This window comes from Peromyscus maniculatus, chromosome 7 (assembly GCF_049852395.1).
Source record: "Peromyscus maniculatus bairdii isolate BWxNUB_F1_BW_parent chromosome 7, HU_Pman_BW_mat_3.1, whole genome shotgun sequence".
NCBI classification, from domain to species: Eukaryota; Metazoa; Chordata; class Mammalia; order Rodentia; family Cricetidae; genus Peromyscus; species Peromyscus maniculatus.
This window is the reverse complement of record NC_134858.1, coordinates 116,079,151-116,100,681: the sequence shown is the minus strand read 5'-3', so window position 1 is coordinate 116,100,681 and position 21,531 is coordinate 116,079,151. Positions and strand designations below refer to the sequence as shown.

Here is a 21,531-nt window from a genome sequence, read left to right as displayed (position 1 = left end):
CACTAATACTTTTTAAAATTTTCTTCTGGGATCGAACCCATTGGCGTCCAGCATGCAAGGCAAACACTGTATCCTTGGGGTATTTTCTTAGATCAGTTCTTTGCACGTGTATCATATGAATCTGAAATCGATTTTTGATTAAATTAAAAAAGAGCCATATACAAAGATTTAGCCACTGGTTTTATTACAACCTTGACCTCAGACGAACAAGTGAAGTTTCACTTTGTTAATTTCCATTTCCATTTTACATTGGGAATGTAGAAAACTTCTAAGACCTGGTTTGTGGGGATGGGACAATGAATTCAAGAGAATGTAGGTAGGGGTTGGGAAAATGAGTTTCCTGTTTCTATGTGTTGCCCAAATTCAGGCATTACAAACCATAAAGACATGCAAAGGTCGATTTCTCCTCTGGACTACCACCACCACCACCACCACCACCACCACCACCACCACCACCACCACCACCACCACCACCACCACGAATAACACCTGTGGGCATACTCATGTGCACAATTGCACACAGGTGGGTTCTGGAAGGTTAAGGGTCCCACCTTGCCTGAGCCCCGCCCTGCCTGGGTGCGGCTTTCTTGGATGCCGGGCTTATATAAGGGAGCTGTGGTCCTCTCCAAACACTCTTGATCAGTCAGTTCTCCTGATCACATCTCTCTCCTAGGCCGTCCACAGAGTCTCTTGCAGAAGAAGCCAGACGATAAGTGTCCCTGAAGGAAAACCAACAGTGCACAAGTCCATCAGCTGCATCAGACCTTGTCTTGCAACTCTGGTCAAGTGCCAAGGACCCATTGCCACCATGATTCCAGGAGTGCCGCCCCACAGCCCCACCGCCAACCCGCTGCTCTGCTCTGCAGCCCAGCCAGAAGGACCCAAACCTGCCAATTCCCGCTGCCTCCAGCAGGCACAGGCAGACCTGGAAGGGCCCACCGGGCCGGCCAGCGAGCAGCTCACCACCACCATGTTCCTGCCTGCTGGCCTTGCTCTCAAACTGCATCTGCAAGACTTCGACCTGCTGCTGGAGCGCGAGCCCCATTCGGTCATGACAGTGACGCTCCCTGGACACACCATCATCGTGGTGCCCGAGCATCTCCAGGACTCCTACCAGCCTGGACAGCCTGGCTTCTTGCCTGCCAGCCAGCAGGAGGCCGCTCTCCTGGAAATGCCCCAGGACCACCAGGTCATCCTCCAGCAAGAATCCTCCAGCACATGTGTAGCAGACACCCAAGGCTGGAGAAACCCCCCAGTCCCAGAGGAAGACAATCAAGGAGGTTTAGGGAACTTCCTGAGGCCTATGCCGTGGATGAATGCTCCAGCCGGCATGGTCCCTGCGATGCTTCTCCCCTTGACCGGGATGTCAAGCCCCTTGTTCCCGGGCCAAGTGCCATGTTCCTCGCGCTCATCAGCCCCTCCTGGTGCAGAGAGATATGCTCCCAGCACCATCTGGAGCCTCAAAGGGAGCATGCTGTGGCCTCGCCCCAGCTCACCACTGCAGCCTCTCCCTCCATCTCCTTCTCCTCCTCCTCCTCCAAGTAACCAGGCACAGGACCCTCAGAGTAGGCAGAAGCTCTGGCGCCCTGGCTGCAAGGTCCGGCGGCGCCTCTTCTAGGAAAGAAAGGACTGCTCTCTGGACACCCAGCACCCTGGACACTCACCTGGCTGCCCTATGGATTCCGTGCCCCTGGAGACACCAAACAACCCAACATCGAGCCTGTCTGCACACGGTGCTTTTTGTAGCCCACTAGCTTCACAAAGAATGGAGACACTAGATCTCACCGCTGAGGTCAAATCTGCTTGCCAGTTGAAGGCTTCATCTCAGAACCTTCCACATCCCCCTCATTTGCATGGCTGGCTCCATAGACAGAGACTCTCAGTGTCCCCTATTTCAACCGAACCAAGAGTACTGGGTTTGCTACACTGCCACTGTCCTTTCTGTGTTCCCCTGACTGGATGGAGACTTGGCCTTGCCTTGGCCCTCTTGGACAGTTCAAGCTGCTGCTCCTCCAGGAACCAACAAATGTCCCAGTGGGAGAAGATGGTTCCTAGCCCTGAGTGTATGATGCTTCTGTGCCCCTTCACAGCCATCCCCTAACCTGCTGGAACAGTCTTCCCTGTCTATCTCCTCAGGACATCAGGGCTACACAGTGAAACGTCATCTCAGAAGACAAGGCTAACAAAAAACCGACAAAAAGACAGCTACTGAAGGAAGCAGGTGGGGCTGGGGAGCTGGCATGTGCCCTTAGCTCCCAGCCCTGGAAATCCAGAGACTGCCTAGCAGATCTCTCTGAACCAGAGCTTGCTCTCCAACAAATCCCCACTTTCATGACTTACTTTTGAAATGCTCTTCTCCAGAGCAATATTTGTACTTCCAAACATCACTTAAATACTAATAAAATTTGTGTAACCCACTATGGGAGGCTGTGTAAAGGAGTTTTTGAGAGAGAGTTGGAGAGAGGGAGAAAGAGAGAAACAGAGAGAGGTTTTTTTTTTTTTTTTTTTTGTGTGTGTGTGTGTGTGTGTTTGTGTGTGTTTTGTGTGTGTGTGTGTGTGTTTATGCATTTGATAAAGGACAATACAAACACAAGCAATCTGGGGGATTGTATGAACACACAAATTGATTGAAAATCAGCCTGCTAATGAAATGGAGGTTCTCACCTTTCCTTGGCCCCACCCAGTATACATGATTACCAAATGTATCATCTTAAATAAGAAACATATTAAAATGTCAATTGAGGGAAATGGCTTCTGGCTATGCATATTAAGAGAAACAGGTATCTTTAAAAATTCAAATAGAAGTTGAACACACAAACAAAGAAATGAATACACAAAAACACACACATACTCAGACACACACAAAATAGCCACTGGAAGAGATGAGGTTCAGTGGGAAAAGGTAATTTTTCAGTAAGTTATGACAGGACCATCATATTTCACATGAAAAGTGAAATTGAATAACTATCTGGTGGTTTTAATAATCCATTCCATCCAGATATGAGGTTCAATTGTGCTGGGTGTGGTGGCCCATGCTTCCAACAGCAGCAGTGAGGACACTGAGAGAAGAATAGGAAGGGTCCAGGTGGACACTGGCCACACTGACCTTTGGTGAACCTGACAGAGAGGTAAGCTGGGAAAGGTAACTTGTGAGATTCTGAGGAGCAACTGAGTGTAGTGATGCACGCCTGTAATCCAGGTGAGGGCAGCTGGATCAGGAGTTGGAGCCCTCACACAGCACACAGGAAGTTCAAGGGCATTGGGGGCTGTAAGGGACAGTGTCAAAGAGATCAAAAATAAAGAGGGACTGGAGAGATGGCTCAGCACTTAGAGTAGTGGTTCTCAACCCATGGTGAGAGGCAACCTTGAGGGATTCGGGTCTCATGTCTGGCATGCTGAAGAGCAAATATTTTCAAAATTGTTCATTACAGTAGTAAAATTACATTTATCAAGTAGTAAGAGAAATAAATTTAGGGTTGTGGGTCCTCAATACATGAGGAACTCTTTGAAGGGTCCCAGCATTAGGACAGTGATGAACCACTCACTTAGAAGGACTGTCTGCTGTTGTAGAACCCAGAGGATGGCATCAACCACCTGTCACACATTTCCAGAAGATCTCTAACACCCTCCTCTCTCCAGGCTCTTCTTTGTCCCAAGTGCATGTAAACTCACAAAGGCCTACAAACTTGCACATAAGCAAATGAAATATAAATAAATAAATAAAGGTTTAACATACAGAATGAAGAAAATCAGAGGATAAGAACTTCTTATACAGGGAGTGTGTGGTGTCTAGTCTTTTTTGTCATCTTAATGTGTCTGAAAATAACTAAACTCCCAGAGGTAAATTAAACCTGTGAGGGATTTTCTTGATTCAATCATTTGAGTTGGGAAGTATAGCTGAATATTTTCTGTGTCCCACCCAGTCCACAGACCCTTAGAACCAAGTAAACACACAGAAGCTTATATGAATTAAAACTGCTCAGTCATTAACTCAGGCTTACTATTGACTACCTCTTACACTTCAGTTCAGCCTATTTCTGTTAATATATATGTCATCACATGTTCTGGGACTTTATCTGTGTGTCATTACATGTTGCTTCTTGGACAGCATGCTGGTGTCTTCTGCCTCTTCCTTTCTCTCCCAGAATTTTCCTTTTCTGCTCATCACACCTTACTTCTTGTCTGGCTACTGGCTAATCAGCATTTTTTTTTTTATCAACCATTCAGAGCAATGTAGATTCACAGCATACAAAACATCCCACAATATGGACGACCCAATCTGAATCTGGTCTTTAGCGGTGGAAAGATGCCCAGTATAGCTAGAGAAGGAAGGTGTTGGTACATGCACCCCAGCCTTTGGGAGGTAGAGACAGTCAATCTGAAGTCCAAGGTTATCCTCACTGCATAGTGTGTTTTGGGTCAGTTGGGGGTGTTTCATGACACTCTTGCTGAAAAAGAAATGCTGACAGTATTTCTAAAGTCCTTAGAGTACTTTGAGGAATATTTAAGAAAAGGAAGAGAGCCAGCAAGAGAAGAGGGTCATGGGGCATGAATGAAATCAAGGTCGAGTTTACACGTGTATGAGAATGTCCTTAGGAAACCCAGTAGTTTGAATAATTGTTAGGAGGAGGAGAGAAACAGATGGAGGGAAGACTTTTGGGAGAACTTTTCCAAGAAGATCTCTCAGGAGGGCAGACAGAATTATCATATGACTATATTCTTCAGAGTTTTCCAATGCATATCCATAGTGTCATGTAGTAGATTCGTTGACATACTATTTAAAAAGTAAGACACATCAATGGCCAGAGAGTGGTGGTGCATGCCATTAATCTCAGAACTTGGGAAGCTGAGTCATAGGGATTTCTGTAGGTTCAAGGCCAGCCTGGTCTACAGACCAAGATCCAGGACAGGCAGCAGGCTACACAAGAGAAAGCCTGACTCAAAACCAAATAATAATAATAATAATAATTTAAAAATAAAAATTGAAAAAAAAGGAAAGAAAGAGAAGAAAAAAACAAAAAACATACAATGGATATGCAAATAAAAATGCATGGTAATCTCCACCATCAGGATCTTGGGCCTACATCTTGAGTAGGGCAGATGGAATACCTCACCCCTGTTACATATAAACAACAAACAGACAGACAGACAAGTAACCAAAAACAGGCCCAATAAGGGGCTGGGCTTGGCCCTTAGCTCTAATGTTTGTCTGGCATGGATGAGCCTGAGTTCCTCCAATAGTGGAGGGTAAAGAGAGAGGAGGAGGAGGGAAGAGAGAGAAAGAGAGAGTCCTAAATAGTAAAAGTGGTTTCAAGTGTCAAAATCAGATTATAACAAAACCATAGAACTAGAAGGAAAAATACCAAAGATGCCACTTATAAATTAAGTAGGACTGTGCTTAATATCCATTTTTAACACAAATGAAGGTTTTAATTTTGAAAGCTTTTTTTCAAACCCTGATGACCTTGAGGATAAACTAATAATGCTTTAGAGAGGAGGTTTCATGGGTCCAGCCTAGCTTGGAATACACCTTGTCCACAGACTGGCCTAGTACTCCCCATGCAGCAAGCTGACCTTGAACTCCTGATCTTCCTGTCCTTGTCTCTCATCTTCTGAGGTTAGGGATGTTCTAAATTACTCACTCTAATACTTTTTAAAATTTCCTTCTGGGATCCACCCATTGGCCTCCAGCATGCAAGGCAAACACTGTATCCTTGAGGTATTTTCTTAGATCAGTTCTTTGCACGTGTATCATATGAATCTGAAATCGATTTTTGATTAAATTAAAAAAGAGCCATATACAAAGATTTAGCCACTGGTTTTATTACAACCTTGACCTCAGACGAACAAGTGAAGTTTCACTTTGTTAATTTCCATTTCCGTTTTACTTTGGGAATGTAGAAAACTTCTAAGACCTGGTTTGTGGGGATGGGACAATGAATTCAAGAGAATGTAGGTAGGGGTTGGGAAAATGAGTTTCCTGTTTCTATGTGTTGCCCAAATTCAGGCATTACAAACCATAAAGACATGCAAAGGTCGATTTCTCCTCTGGACTACCACTACCACCACCACCACCATCACCACCACGAATAACACCTGTGGGCATACTCATGTGCACAATTGCACACAGGTGGGTTCTGGAAGGTTAAGGGTCCCACCTTGCCTGAGCCCCGCCCTGTCTGGGTGGGGCTTTCTTGGATGCCCGGCTTATATAAGGGAGCTGTGGTCCTCTCCAAACACTCTTGATCAGTCAGTTCTCCTGATCACATCTCTCTCCTAGGCCGTCCACAGAGTCTCTTGCAGAAGAAGCCAGACGATAGGTGTCCCTGAAGGAAAACCAACAGTGCACAAGTCCATCAGCTGCATCAGACCTTGTCTTGCAACTCTGGTCAAGTGCCAAGGACCCATTGCCACCATGATTCCAGGAGTGCCGCCCCACAGCCCCACCGCCAACCCGCTGCTCTGCTCTGCAGCCCAGCCAGAAGGACCCAAACCTGCCAATTCCCGCTGCCTCCAGCAGGCACAGGCAGACCTGGAAGGACCCACCGGGCCGGCCAGCGAGCAGCTCACCACCACCATGTTCCTGCCTGCTGGGCTTCCTCTCAAACTGCATCTGCAAGACTTCGACCTGCTGCTGGAGCGCGAGCCCCATTCGGTCATGACAGTGACGCTCCCTGGACACACCATCATCGTGGTGCCCGAGCATCTCCAGGACTCCTACCAGCCTGGACAGCCTGGCTTCTTGCCTGCCAGCCAGCAGGAGGCCGCTCTCCTGGAAATGCCCCAGGACCACCAGGTCATCCTCCAGCAAGAATCCTCCAGCACATGTGTAGCAGACACCCAAGGCTGGAGAAACCCCCCAGTCCCAGAGGAAGACAATCAAGGAGGTTTAGGGAACTTCCTGAGGCCTATGCCGTGGATGAATGCTCCAGCCGGCATGGTCCCTGCGATGCTTCTCCCCTTGACCGGGATGTCAAGCCCCTTGTTCCCGGGCCAAGTGCCATGTTCCTCGCGCTCATCAGCCCCTCCTGGTGCAGAGAGATATGCTCCCAGCACCATCTGGAGCCTCAAAGGGAGCATGCTGTGGCCTCGCCCCAGCTCACCACTGCAGCCTCTCCCTCCATCTCCTTCTCCTCCTCCTCCTCCAAGTCACCAGGCACAGGACCCTCAGAGTAGGCAGAAGCTCTGGCGCCCTGGCTGCAAGGTCCGGCGGCGCCTCTTCTAGGAAAGAAAGGACTGCTCTCTGGACACCCAGCACCCTGGACACTCACCTGGCTGCCCTATGGATTCCGTGCCCCTGGAGACACCAAACAACCCAACATCGAGCCTGTCTGCACACGGTGCTTTTTGCAGCCCACTAGCTTCACAAAGAATGGAGACACTAGATCTCACCGCTGAGGTCAAATCTGCTTGCCAGTTGAAGGCTTCATCTCAGAACCTTCCACATCCCCCTCATTTGCATGGCTGGCTCCATAGACAGAGACTCTCAGTGTCCTCTATTTCAACCGAACCAAGAGTACTGGGTTTGCTACACTGCCACTGTCCTTTTGTGTTCCCCTGACTGGATGGAGACTTGGCCTTGCCTTGGCCCTCTTGGACACTTCAAGCTGCTGCTCCTCCAGGAACCAACAAATGTCCCAGTGGGAGAAGATGGTTCCTAGCCCTGAGTGTATGATGCTTCTGTGCCCCTTCACAGCCATCCCCTAACCTGCTGGAACAGTCTTCCCTGTCTATCTCCTCAGGACATCAGGGCTACACAGTGAAACGTCATCTCAGAAGACAAGGCTAACAAAAAACCGACAAAAAGACAGCTACTGAAGGAAGCAGGTGGGGCTGGGGAGCTGGCATGTGCCCTTAGCTCCCAGCCCTGGAAATCCAGAGACTGCCTAGCAGATCTCTCTGAACCAGAGCTTGCTCTCCAACAAATACCCCACTTTCATGACTTAATTTTGAAATGCTCTTCTCCAGAGCAATATTTGTACTTCCAAACTTCACTTAAATACTAATAAAATTTGTGTAACCCAGTATGGGAGGCTGTGTAAAGGAGTTTTTGAGAGAGAGTTGGAGAGAAGGAGAAAGAGAGAAACAGAGAGAGGTTGTTTTTTTTTTTTTTTTTTTGTGTGTGTATGTGTGTGTGTTTATGCATTTGATAAAGGACAATACAAACACAAGCAATCTGGGGGATTGTATGAACACACAAATTGATTGAAAATCAGCCTGCTAATGAAATGGAGGTTCTCACCTTTCCTTGGCCCCACCCAGTATACATGATTACCAAATGTATCATCTTAAATAAGAAACATATTAAAATGTCAATTGAGGGAAATGGCTTCTGGCTATGCATATTAAGAGAAACAGGTATCTTTAAAAATTCAAATAGAAGTTGAACACACAAACAAAGAAAAGAATACACAAAAACACACACACACTCACACACACACAAAATAGCCACTGGAAGAGATGAGGTTCAGTGGGAAAGGTAATTTTTTGGTAAGTTGTGACAGGACCATCATATTTCACATGAAAAGTGAAATTGAATAACTATCTGGTGGTTTTAATAATCCATTCCATCCAGATATGAGGTTCAATTGTGCTGGGTGTGGTGGCCCATGCTTCCAACAGCAGCAGTGAGGACACTGAGAGAAGAATAGGAAGGGTCCAGGTGGACACTGGCCACACTGACCTTTGGTGAACCTGACAGAGAGGTAAGCTGGGAAAGGTAACTTGTGAGATTCTGAGGAGCAACTGAGTGTAGTGATGCACGCCTGTAATCCAGGTGAGGGCAGCTGGATCAGGAGTTGGAGCCCTCACACAGCACACAGGAAGTTCAAGGGCATTGGGGGCTGTAAGGGACAGTGTCAAAGAGATCAAAAATAAAGAGGGACTGGAGAGATGGCTCAGCACTTAGAGTAGTGGTTCTCAACCCATGGTGAGAGGCAACCTTGAGGGATTCGGGTCTCATGTCTGGCATGCTGAAGAGCAAATATTTTCAAAATTGTTCATTACAGTAGTAAAATTACATTTATCAAGTAGCAAGAGAAATAAATTTAGGGTTGTGGGTCCTCAATACATGAGGAACTGTTTGAAGGGTCCCAGCATTAGGACAGTGATGAACCAACCACTCACTTAGAAGGACTGTCTGCTGTTGTAGAACCCAGAGGATGGCACTCAACCACCTGTCACACATTTCCAGAAGATTTCTAACACCCTCCTCTCTCCAGGCTCTTCTTTGTCCCAAGTGCATGTAAACTCACAAAGGCCTACAAACTTGCACAGAAGCAAATGAAATATAAATAAATAAATAAAGGTTTAACATACAGAATGAAGAGAATCAGAGGATAAGAACTTCTTATACAGGGAGTGTGTGGTGTCTAGTCTTTTTTGTCATCTTAATGTATCTGAAAATAACTAAACTCCCAGAGGTAAATTAAACCTGTGAGGGATTTTTCTTGATTGAATCATTTGAGGTGGGAAGTATAGCTGAATATTTTCTGTGTCCCACCCAGTCCACAGACCCTTAGAACCAAGTAAACACACAGAAGCTTATATGAATTAAAACTGCTCAGTCATTAACTCAGGCTTACTATTGACTACCTCTTACACTTCAGTTCAGCCTATTTCTGTTAATATATATGTCATCACATGTTCTGGGACTTTATCTGTGTGTCATTACATGTTGCTTCTTAGACAGCATGCTGGTGTCTTCTGCCTCTTCCTTTCTCTCCCAGAATTTTCCTTTTCTGCTCATCACACCTTACTTCTTGTCTGGCTACTGGCTAATCAGCATTTTTTTTTTTATCAACCATTCAGAGCAATGTAGATTCACAGCATACAAAACATCCCACAATATGGACGACCCAATCTGAATCTGGTCTTTAGCGGTGGAAAGATGCCCAATATAGCTAGAGAAGGAAGGTGTTGGTACATGCACCCCGGCCTTTGGGAGGTAGAGACAGTCAATCTGAAGTCCAAGGTTATCCTCACTGCATAGTGTGTTTTGGGTCAGTTGGGGGTGTTTCATGACACTCTTGCTGAAAGAGAAATGCTGACAGTATTTCTAAAGTTCTTAGAGTACTTTGAGGAATATTTAAGAAAAGGAAGAGAGCCAGCAAGAGAAGAGGGGCATGGGGCATGAATGAAATCCATGTCGAGTTTACACGTGTATGAAAATGTCCTTAGGAAACCCAGTAGTTTGAATAATTGTTAGGAGGAGGAGAGAAACAGATGGAGGGAAGACTTTTGGGAGAACTTTTCCAAGAAGATCTCTCAGGAGGGCAGACAGAATCATCACATGACTATATTCTTCAGAGTTTTCCAATGCATATCCATAGTGTCATGTAGTAGATTCGTTGACATACTATTTAAAAAGTAAGACACATCCATGGCCAGAGAGTGGTGGTGCATGCCATTAATCTCAGAACTTGGGAAGCTGAGTCATAGGGATTTCTGTAGGTTCAAGGCCAGCCTGGTCTACAGACCAAGATCCAGGACAGGCAGCAGGCTACACAACAGAAAGCCTGACTCAAAACCAAATAATAATAATAATAATAATTTAAAAATAAAAATTGAAAAAAAAAGGAAAGAAAGTGAAGAAAAACCAAAAAACATTCAATGAATATGCAAATAAAAATGCATGGTAACCTCCACCATCAGGATCTTGGGCCTACATCTTGAGTAGGGCAGATGGAATACCTCACCCCTGTTACATATAAACAACAAACAGACAGACAGACAAGTAACCAAAAACAGGCCCAATAAGGGGCTGGGCTTGGCCCTTAGCTCTAATGTTTGTCTGGCATGGATGAGCCTGAGTTCCTCCAATAGTGGAGGGTAAAGAGAGAGGAGGAGGAGGGAAGAGAGAGAAAGAGAGAGTCCTAAATAGTAAAAGTGGTTTCAAGTGTCAAAATCAGAATATAACAAAACCATAGAACTAGAAGGAAAAATACCAAAGATGCCACTTATAAATTAAGTAGGACTGTGCTTAATATCCATTTTTAACACAAATGAAGGTTTTAATTTTGAAAGCTTTTTTTCAAACCCTGATGACCTTGAGGATAAACTAATAATGCTTTAGAGACAAGGTTTCATGGGTCCAGCCTAGCCTGGAATACACCTTGTCCACAGACTGGCCTAGTACTCCCCATGCAGCAAGCTGACCTTGAACTCCTGATCTTCCTGTCCTTGTCTCTCATCTTCTGAGGTTAGGGATGTTCTAAATTACTCACACTAATACTTTTTAAAATTTTATTCTGGGATCGAACCCATTGGCGTCCAGCATGCAAGGCAAACACTGTATCCTTGGGGTATTTTCTTAGATCAGTTCTTTGCACGTGTATCATATGAATCTGAAATCGATTTTTGATTAAATTAAAAAAGAGCCATATACAAAGATTTAGCCACTGGTTTTATTACAACCTTGACCTCAGACGAACAAGTGAAGTTTCACTTTGTTAATTTCCATTTCCGTTTTACTTTGGGAATGTAGAAAACTTCTAAGACCTGGTTTGTGGGGATGGGACAATGAATTCAAGAGAATGTAGGTAGGGGTTGGGAAAATGAGTTTCCTGTTTCTATGTGTTGCCCAAATTCAGGCATTACAAACCATAAAGACATGCAAAGGTCGATTTCTCCTCTGGACTACCACCACCACCACCACCACCACCACCACCACCACCACCACCACCACCACCACGACCACGAATAACACCTGTGGGCATACTCATGTGCACAATTGCACACAGGTGGGTTCTGGAAGGTTAAGGGTCCCACCTTGCCTGAGCCCCGCCCTGCCTGGGTGGGGCTTTCTTGGATGCCCGGCTTATATAAGGGAGCTGTGGTCCTCTCCAAACACTCTTGATCAGTCAGTTCTCCTGATCACATCTCTCTCCTAGGCCGTCCACAGAGTCTCTTGCAGAAGAAGCCAGACGATAGGTGTCCCTGAAGGAAAACCAACAGTGCACAAGTCCATCAGCTGCATCAGACCTTGTCTTGCAACTCTGGTCAAGTGCCAAGGACCCATTGCCACCATGATTCCAGGAGTACCGCCCCACAGCCCCACCGCCAACCCGCTGCTCTGCTGTGCAGCCCAGCCAGAAGGACCCAAACCTGCCAATTCCCGCTGCCTCCAGCAGGCACAGGCAGACCTGGAAGGGCCCACCGGGCCGGCCAGCGAGCAGCTCACCACCACCATGTTCCTGCCTGCTGGCCTTGCTCCCAAACTGCATCTGCAAGGCTTCGACCTGCTGCTGGAGCGCGAGCCCCATTCGGTCATGACAGTGATGCTCCCTGGACACACCATCATCGTGGAGCCCGAGCATCTCCAGGACTCCTACCAGCCTGGACAGCCTGGCTTCTTGCCCGCCAGCCAGCAGGAGGCCGCTCTCCTGGAAATGCCCCAGGACCACCAGGTCATCCTCCAGCAAGAATCCTCCAGCACATGTGTAGCAGACACCCAAGGCTGGAGAAACCCCCCAGTCCCAGAGGAAGACAATCAAGGAGGTTTAGGCGACTTCCTGAGGCCTATGCCGCGGATGAATGCTCCAGCCGGCATGGTCCCTGCGATGCTTCTCCCCTTCACCGGAATGTCAAGCCCCTTGTTCCCGGGGCAAGTGCCATGTTCCTGGCGCCCATCAGCCCCTCCTGGTGCAGAGAGATATGCTCCCAGCACCATCTGGAGCCTCAAAGGGAGCATGCTGTGGCCTCGCCCCAGCTCACCACTGCAGCCTCTCCCTCCATCTCCTCCTCCTCCTCCTCCTCCAAGTAACCAGGCACAGGACCCTCAGAGTCGTCAGAAGCTCTGGCGCCCTTGCTGCAAGGCCCGGAGGCGCCTCTTCTAGGAAAGAAAGGACTGCTCTCTGGACACACAGCACCCTGGACACTCACCTGGCTGCCCGATGGATTCTGTGCCCCTGGAGACACCAAACAACCCAACATCGAGCCTGTCTGCACACGGTGCTTTTTGCAGCCCACTAGCTTCCCAAAGAATGGAGACACTAGATCTCACCGCTGAGGTCAAATCTGCTTGCCAGTTGAAGGCTTCATCTCAGAACCTTCCACATCCCCCTCATTTGCATGGCTGGATCCATGGACAGAGACTCTCAGTGTCCCCTATTTCAACGGAACCAAGAGTACTGGGTTTGCTACGCTGCCACTGTCCTTTCTGTGTTCCCCTGACTGGATGGAGACTTGGCCTTGCCTTGGCCCTCTTGGACAGTTCAAGCCGCTGCTCCTCCAGGAACCAACAAATGTCCCAGTGGGAAAAGATGGCTCCTAGCCCTGAGTGTATGATGCTTCTGTGCCCCTTCACAGCCATGCCCTAACCTGCTGGAACAGTCTTCCCATGTCTATCCTCTCAGGACATCAAGGCTACACAGTGAAACGTCATCTAAGAAGACAAGGCTAACAAAAAACCAACAAAAAGACGGCTACTGAAGGAAGCAGTTGGGGCTGGGGAGCTGGCATGTGACCTTAGCTCCCAGCCCTGGAAATCCAGAGACTGCCTAGCAGATCTCTCTGAACCAGAGCTTGCTCTCCAACAAATACCCCACTTTCATGACTTACTTTTGAAATGCTCTTCTCCAGAGCAATATTTGTACTTCCAAACTTCACTTAAACACTAATAAAATTTGTGTAACCCAGTATGGGAGGCTGTGTAAAGGAGTTTTTGAGAGAGAGTTGGAGGGAGGAAGAAAGAGATAAAGAGAGAGAGTGTTTGTGTGTGTGTGTGTGTGTGTGTGTGTGTGTGTTTGTGTGTGTGTGTGTGTTTATGCATTTGAGAAAGGACAATACAAACACAAGCAATCTGGGGTATTGTGAACACACAAATTGATTGAAAATCAGCCTGCTAATGAAATGGAGGGTCTCACCTTTCCTTGGCCCCACCCAGTATAGATGATTACCAAATGTATCATCTTAAATAAGAAACATATTAAAATGTCAATTGAGGGAAATGGCTTCTGGCTAAGCATATTAAGAGAAACAGGTATCTTTAAAAATTCAAATAGAGGTTGAACACACAAACAAAGAAATGAATACACAAAAACACACACACTCACACACACACAAAATAGCCACTGGAAGAGATGAGGTTCAGTGGGAAAAGGTAATTTTTTGGTAAGTTATGACAGGACCATCATATTTCACATGGAAAGTGAAATTGAATAACTATCTGGTGGTTTTAATAATCCATTCCATCCAGATATGAGGTTCAATTGTGCTGGGTGTGGTGGCCCATGCTTCCAACAGCAGCAGTGGGGACACTGAGAGAAGAATAGGAAGGGTCCAGGTGGACACTGGCCACACTGACCTTTGGTGAACCTTACAGAGAGGTAAGCTGGGAAAGGTAACTTGTGAGATTCTGAGGAGCAACTGAGTGTAGTGATGCACGCCTGTAATCCAGGTGAGGGCAGCTGGATCAGGAGTTGGAGCCCTCACACAGCCACACAGGAAGTTCAAGGGCAATGGGGGCTGTAAGGGACAGTGTCAAAGAGATCAAAAATAAAGAGGGACTGGAGAGATGGCTCAGCACTTAGAGTAGTGGTTCTCAACCCATGGTGAGAGGCAACCTTGAGGGATTCGGGTCTCATGTCTGGCATGCTGAAGAGCAAATATTTTCAAAATTGTTCATTACAGTAGTAAAATTACATTTATCAAGTAGCAAGAGAAATAAATTTAGGGTTGTGGGTCCTCAATACATGAGGAACTGTTTGAAGGGTCCCAGCATTAGGACAGTGATGAACCAACCACTCACTTAGAAGGACTGTCTGCTGTTGTAGAACCCAGAGGATGGCACTCAACCACCTGTCACACATTTCCAGAAGATTTCTAACACCCTCCTCTCTCCAGGCTCTTCTTTGTCCCAAGTGCATGTAAACTCACAAAGGCCTACAAACTTGCACAGAAGCAAATGAAATATAAATAAATAAATAAAGGTTTAACATACAGAATGAAGAGAATCAGAGGATAAGAACTTCTTATACAGGGAGTGTGTGGTGTCTAGTCTTTTTTGTCATCTTAATGTATCTGAAAATAACTAAACTCCCAGAGGTAAATTAAACCTGTGAGGGATTTTTCTTGATTGAATCATTTGAGGTGGGAAGTATAGCTGAATATTTTCTGTGTCCCACCCAGTCCACAGACCCTTAGAACCAAGTAAACACACAGAAGCTTATATGAATTAAAACTGCTCAGTCATTAACTCAGGCTTACTATTGACTACCTCTTACACTTCAGTTCAGCCTATTTCTGTTAATATATATGTCATCACATGTTCTGGGACTTTATCTGTGTGTCATTACATGTTGCTTCTTAGACAGCATGCTGGTGTCTTCTGCCTCTTCCTTTCTCTCCCAGAATTTTCCTTTTCTGCTCATCACACCTTACTTCTTGTCTGGCTACTGGCTAATCAGCATTTTTTTTTTTATCAACCATTCAGAGCAATGTAGATTCACAGCATACAAAACATCCCACAATATGGACGACCCAATCTGAATCTGGTCTTTAGCGGTGGAAAGATGCCCAATATAGCTAGAGAAGGAAGGTGTTGGTACATGCACCCCGGCCTTTGGGAGGTAGAGACAGTCAATCTGAAGTCCAAGGTTATCCTCACTGCATAGTGTGTTTTGGGTCAGTTGGGGGTGTTTCATGACACTCTTGCTGAAAGAGAAATGCTGACAGTATTTCTAAAGTTCTTAGAGTACTTTGAGGAATATTTAAGAAAAGGAAGAGAGCCAGCAAGAGAAGAGGGGCATGGGGCATGAATGAAATCCATGTCGAGTTTACACGTGTATGAAAATGTCCTTAGGAAACCCAGTAGTTTGAATAATTGTTAGGAGGAGGAGAGAAACAGATGGAGGGAAGACTTTTGGGAGAACTTTTCCAAGAAGATCTCTCAGGAGGGCAGACAGAATCATCACATGACTATATTCTTCAGAGTTTTCCAATGCATATCCATAGTGTCATGTAGTAGATTCGTTGACATACTATTTAAAAAGTAAGACACATCCATGGCCAGAGAGTGGTGGTGCATGCCATTAATCTCAGAACTTGGGAAGCTGAGTCATAGGGATTTCTGTAGGTTCAAGGCCAGCCTGGTCTACAGACCAAGATCCAGGACAGGCAGCAGGCTACACAACAGAAAGCCTGACTCAAAACCAAATAATAATAATAATAATAATTTAAAAATAAAAATTGAAAAAAAAAGGAAAGAAAGTGAAGAAAAACCAAAAAACATTCAATGAATATGCAAATAAAAATGCATGGTAACCTCCACCATCAGGATCTTGGGCCTACATCTTGAGTAGGGCAGATGGAATACCTCACCCCTGTTACATATAAACAACAAACAGACAGACAGACAAGTAACCAAAAACAGGCCCAATAAGGGGCTGGGCTTGGCCCTTAGCTCTAATGTTTGTCTGGCATGGATGAGCCTGAGTTCCTCCAATAGTGGAGGGTAAAGAGAGAGGAGGAGGAGGGAAGAGAGAGAAAGAGAGAGTCCTAAATAGTAAAAGTGGTTTCAAGTGTCAAAATCAGAATATAACAAAACCATAGAACTAGAAGGAAAAATACCAAAGATGCCACTTATAAATTAAGTAGGACTGTGCTTAATATCCATTTTTAACACAAATGAAGGTTTTAATTTTGAAAGCTTTTTTTCAAACCCTGATGACCTTGAGGATAAACTAATAATGCTTTAGAGACAAGGTTTCATGGGTCCAGCCTAGCCTGGAATACACCTTGTCCACAGACTGGCCTAGTACTCCCCATGCAGCAAGCTGACCTTGAACTCCTGATCTTCCTGTCCTTGTCTCTCATCTTCTGAGGTTAGGGATGTTCTAAATTACTCACACTAATACTTTTTAAAATTTTATTCTGGGATCGAACCCATTGGCGTCCAGCATGCAAGGCAAACACTGTATCCTTGGGGTATTTTCTTAGATCAGTTCTTTGCACGTGTATCATATGAATCTGAAATCGATTTTTGATTAAATTAAAAAAGAGCCATATACAAAGATTTAGCCACTGGTTTTATTACAACCTTGACCTCAGACGAACAAGTGAAGTTTCACTTTGTTAATTTCCATTTCCGTTTTACTTTGGGAATGTAGAAAACTTCTAAGACCTGGTTTGTGGGGATGGGACAATGAATTCAAGAGAATGTAGGTAGGGGTTGGGAAAATGAGTTTCCTGTTTCTATGTGTTGCCCAAATTCAGGCATTACAAACCATAAAGACATGCAAAGGTCGATTTCTCCTCTGGACTACCACCACCACCACCACCACCACCACCACCACCACCACCACCACCACCACCACGACCACGAATAACACCTGTGGGCATACTCATGTGCACAATTGCACACAGGTGGGTTCTGGAAGGTTAAGGGTCCCACCTTGCCTGAGCCCCGCCCTGCCTGGGTGGGGCTTTCTTGGATGCCCGGCTTATATAAGGGAGCTGTGGTCCTCTCCAAACACTCTTGATCAGTCAGTTCTCCTGATCACATCTCTCTCCTAGGCCGTCCACAGAGTCTCTTGCAGAAGAAGCCAGACGATAGGTGTCCCTGAAGGAAAACCAACAGTGCACAAGTCCATCAGCTGCATCAGACCTTGTCTTGCAACTCTGGTCAAGTGCCAAGGACCCATTGCCACCATGATTCCAGGAGTACCGCCCCACAGCCCCACCGCCAACCCGCTGCTCTGCTGTGCAGCCCAGCCAGAAGGACCCAAACCTGCCAATTCCCGCTGCCTCCAGCAGGCACAGGCAGACCTGGAAGGGCCCACCGGGCCGGCCAGCGAGCAGCTCACCACCACCATGTTCCTGCCTGCTGGCCTTGCTCCCAAACTGCATCTGCAAGGCTTCGACCTGCTGCTGGAGCGCGAGCCCCATTCGGTCATGACAGTGATGCTCCCTGGACACACCATCATCGTGGAGCCCGAGCATCTCCAGGACTCCTACCAGCCTGGACAGCCTGGCTTCTTGCCCGCCAGCCAGCAGGAGGCCGCTCTCCTGGAAATGCCCCAGGACCACCAGGTCATCCTCCAGCAAGAATCCTCCAGCACATGTGTAGCAGACACCCAAGGCTGGAGAAACCCCCCAGTCCCAGAGGAAGACAATCAAGGAGGTTTAGGCGACTTCCTGAGGCCTATGCCGCGGATGAATGCTCCAGCCGGCATGGTCCCTGCGATGCTTCTCCCCTTCACCGGAATGTCAAGCCCCTTGTTCCCGGGGCAAGTGCCATGTTCCTGGCGCCCATCAGCCCCTCCTGGTGCAGAGAGATATGCTCCCAGCACCATCTGGAGCCTCAAAGGGAGCATGCTGTGGCCTCGCCCCAGCTCACCACTGCAGCCTCTCCCTCCATCTCCTCCTCCTCCTCCTCCTCCAAGTAACCAGGCACAGGACCCTCAGAGTCGTCAGAAGCTCTGGCGCCCTTGCTGCAAGGCCCGGAGGCGCCTCTTCTAGGAAAGAAAGGACTGCTCTCTGGACACACAGCACCCTGGACACTCACCTGGCTGCCCGATGGATTCTGTGCCCCTGGAGACACCAAACAACCCAACATCGAGCCTGTCTGCACACGGTGCTTTTTGCAGCCCACTAGCTTCCCAAAGAATGGAGACACTAGATCTCACCGCTGAGGTCAAATCTGCTTGCCAGTTGAAGGCTTCATCTCAGAACCTTCCACATCCCCCTCATTTGCATGGCTGGATCCATGGACAGAGACTCTCAGTGTCCCCTATTTCAACGGAACCAAGAGTACTGGGTTTGCTACGCTGCCACTGTCCTTTCTGTGTTCCCCTGACTGGATGGAGACTTGGCCTTGCCTTGGCCCTCTTGGACAGTTCAAGCCGCTGCTCCTCCAGGAACCAACAAATGTCCCAGTGGGAAAAGATGGCTCCTAGCCCTGAGTGTATGATGCTTCTGTGCCCCTTCACAGCCATGCCCTAACCTGCTGGAACAGTCTTCCCATGTCTATCCTCTCAGGACATCAAGGCTACACAGTGAAACGTCATCTAAGAAGACAAGGCTAACAAAAAACCAACAAAAAGACGGCTACTGAAGGAAGCAGTTGGGGCTGGGGAGCTGGCATGTGACCTTAGCTCCCAGCCCTGGAAATCCAGAGACTGCCTAGCAGATCTCTCTGAACCAGAGCTTGCTCTCCAACAAATACCCCACTTTCATGACTTACTTTTGAAATGCTCTTCTCCAGAGCAATATTTGTACTTCCAAACTTCACTTAAACACTAATAAAATTTGTGTAACCCAGTATGGGAGGCTGTGTAAAGGAGTTTTTGAGAGAGAGTTGGAGGGAGGAAGAAAGAGATAAAGAGAGAGAGTGTTTGTGTGTGTGTGTGTGTGTGTGTGTGTGTGTGTTTGTGTGTGTGTGTGTGTTTATGCATTTGAGAAAGGACAATACAAACACAAGCAATCTGGGGTATTGTGAACACACAAATTGATTGAAAATCAGCCTGCTAATGAAATGGAGGGTCTCACCTTTCCTTGGCCCCACCCAGTATAGATGATTACCAAATGTATCATCTTAAATAAGAAACATATTAAAATGTCAATTGAGGGAAATGGCTTCTGGCTAAGCATATTAAGAGAAACAGGTATCTTTAAAAATTCAAATAGAGGTTGAACACACAAACAAAGAAATGAATACACAAAAACACACACACTCACACACACACAAAATAGCCACTGGAAGAGATGAGGTTCAGTGGGAAAAGGTAATTTTTTGGTAAGTTATGACAGGACCATCATATTTCACATGGAAAGTGAAATTGAATAACTATCTGGTGGTTTTAATAATCCATTCCATCCAGATATGAGGTTCAATTGTGCTGGGTGTGGTGGCCCATGCTTCCAACAGCAGCAGTGGGGACACTGAGAGAAGAATAGGAAGGGTCCAGGTGGACACTGGCCACACTGACCTTTGGTGAACCTTACAGAGAGGTAAGCTGGGAAAGGTAACTTGTGAGATTCTGAGGAGCAACTGAGTGTAGTGATGCACGCCTGTAATCCAGGTGAGGGCAGCTGGATCAGGAGTTGGAGCCCTCACACAGCCACACAGGAAGTTCAAGGGCAATGGGGGCTGTAAGGGACAGTGTCAAAGAGATCAAAAATAAAGAGGGACTGGAGAGATGGCTCAGCACTTAGAGTAGTGGTTCTCAACCCATGGTGAGAGGCAACCTTGAGGGATTCGAGGTCTCATGTCAGGCATGCTGAAGAGCAGATATTTACAAAATTGTTCATTACAGTAGTAAAATTACATTTATCATGTAGCAACAAAAATAATTTTAGGGTTGTGGGTCCTCAATACATGAGGAACTGTTTGAAGGGTCCCAGCATTAGGACAGTGATGAACCACTCACTTAGAAGGACTGTCTGCTGTTTTAAAACCCAGAGGATGGCACTCAACCACCTGTCACACATTTCCAGAAGATCTCTAACACCCTCCTCTCTCCAGGCTCTTCTTTGTCCCAAGTGCATGTAAACTCACAAAGGCCTACAAACTTGCACAGAAGCAAATGAAATATAAATAAATAAATAAAGGTTTAACATACAGAAGGAAGAGAATCAGAGGATAAGAACTTCTTATACAGGGAGTGTGTGGTGTCTAGTCTTTTTTGTCATCTTAATGTGTCTGAAACTATACTCCCAGAGGTAAATTAAACCTGTGAGGGATTTTTCTTGATTGAATCATTTGAGGTGGGAAGTATAGCTGAATATTTTCTGTGTCCCACCCAGTCCACAGACCCTTAGAACCAAGTAAACACACAGAAGCTTATATGAATTAAAACTGCTCAGTCATTAACTCAGGCTTACTATTGACTACCTCTTACACTTCAGTTCAGCCTATTTCTGTTAATATATATGTCATCACATGTTCTGGGACTTTATCTGTGTGTCATTACATGGTGCTTCTTAGACAGCATACTGGTGTCTTCTGCCTCTTCCTTTCTCTTCCCAGAATTTTCCTTTTCTGCTCATCACACCTTACTTCTTGTGTGGCTACTGGCTAATCAGCATTTTTTTTTTTTATCAACCATTCAGAGCAATGTAGATTCACAGCATACAAAACATCCCACAATATGGACGACCCAATCTGAATCTGTTCCTTTAGAGGTTGAAAGATTCCCAGTATAGCTAGAGAAGGAAGGTGTTGGTACATGCACCCCAGCCTTTGGGAGGTAGAGACAGTCAATCTGAAGTCCAAGGTTATCCTCACTGCATAGTGTGTTTTGGGTCAGTTGGGGGTGTTTCATGACACTCTTGCTGAAAAAGAAATGCTGACAGTATTTCTAAAGTCCTTAGAGTACTTTGAGGAATATTTAAGAAAAGGAAGAGAGCCAGCAAGAGAAGAGGGTCATGGGGCATGAATGAAATCAAGGTCGAGTTTACACGTGTATGAGAATGTCCTTAGGAAACCCAGTAGTTTGAATAATTGTTAGGAGGAGGAGAGAAACAGATGGAGGGAAGACTTTTGGGAGAACTTTTCCAAGAAGATCTCTCAGGAGGGCAGACAGAATTATC

General features: G+C 46.3%; 4 protein-coding genes across 4 annotated transcripts; all 4 read left to right on the top strand.

The window, feature by feature from the left end:
* Positions 1-808: 808 nt before the first annotated feature.
* Positions 809-1,618, top strand: LOC143274417 (proline-rich protein 23A3-like). The gene has a single exon (XM_076577480.1). It carries the CDS (start codon positions 809-811, stop codon positions 1,616-1,618), a length of 810 nt encoding a protein of 269 aa, XP_076433595.1.
* Positions 1,619-6,415: 4,797 nt separating this feature from the next.
* LOC143274416 (proline-rich protein 23A3-like) lies at positions 6,416-7,225 on the top strand. The gene has a single exon (XM_076577479.1). It carries the CDS (start codon positions 6,416-6,418, stop codon positions 7,223-7,225), a length of 810 nt encoding a protein of 269 aa, XP_076433594.1.
* Positions 7,226-12,026: 4,801 nt separating this feature from the next.
* LOC143274415 (proline-rich protein 23A3-like) lies at positions 12,027-12,836 on the top strand. Its single transcript, XM_076577478.1, has one exon. It carries the CDS (start codon positions 12,027-12,029, stop codon positions 12,834-12,836), a length of 810 nt encoding a protein of 269 aa, XP_076433593.1.
* A 4,813-nt stretch (positions 12,837-17,649) lies between these two features.
* On the top strand, positions 17,650-18,459 carry LOC143274414 (proline-rich protein 23A3-like). The gene has a single exon (XM_076577476.1). The coding sequence runs from the start codon at positions 17,650-17,652 to the stop codon at positions 18,457-18,459; it is 810 nt and encodes a 269-aa protein (XP_076433591.1).
* The last annotated feature ends 3,072 nt before the right edge of the window (positions 18,460-21,531 follow it).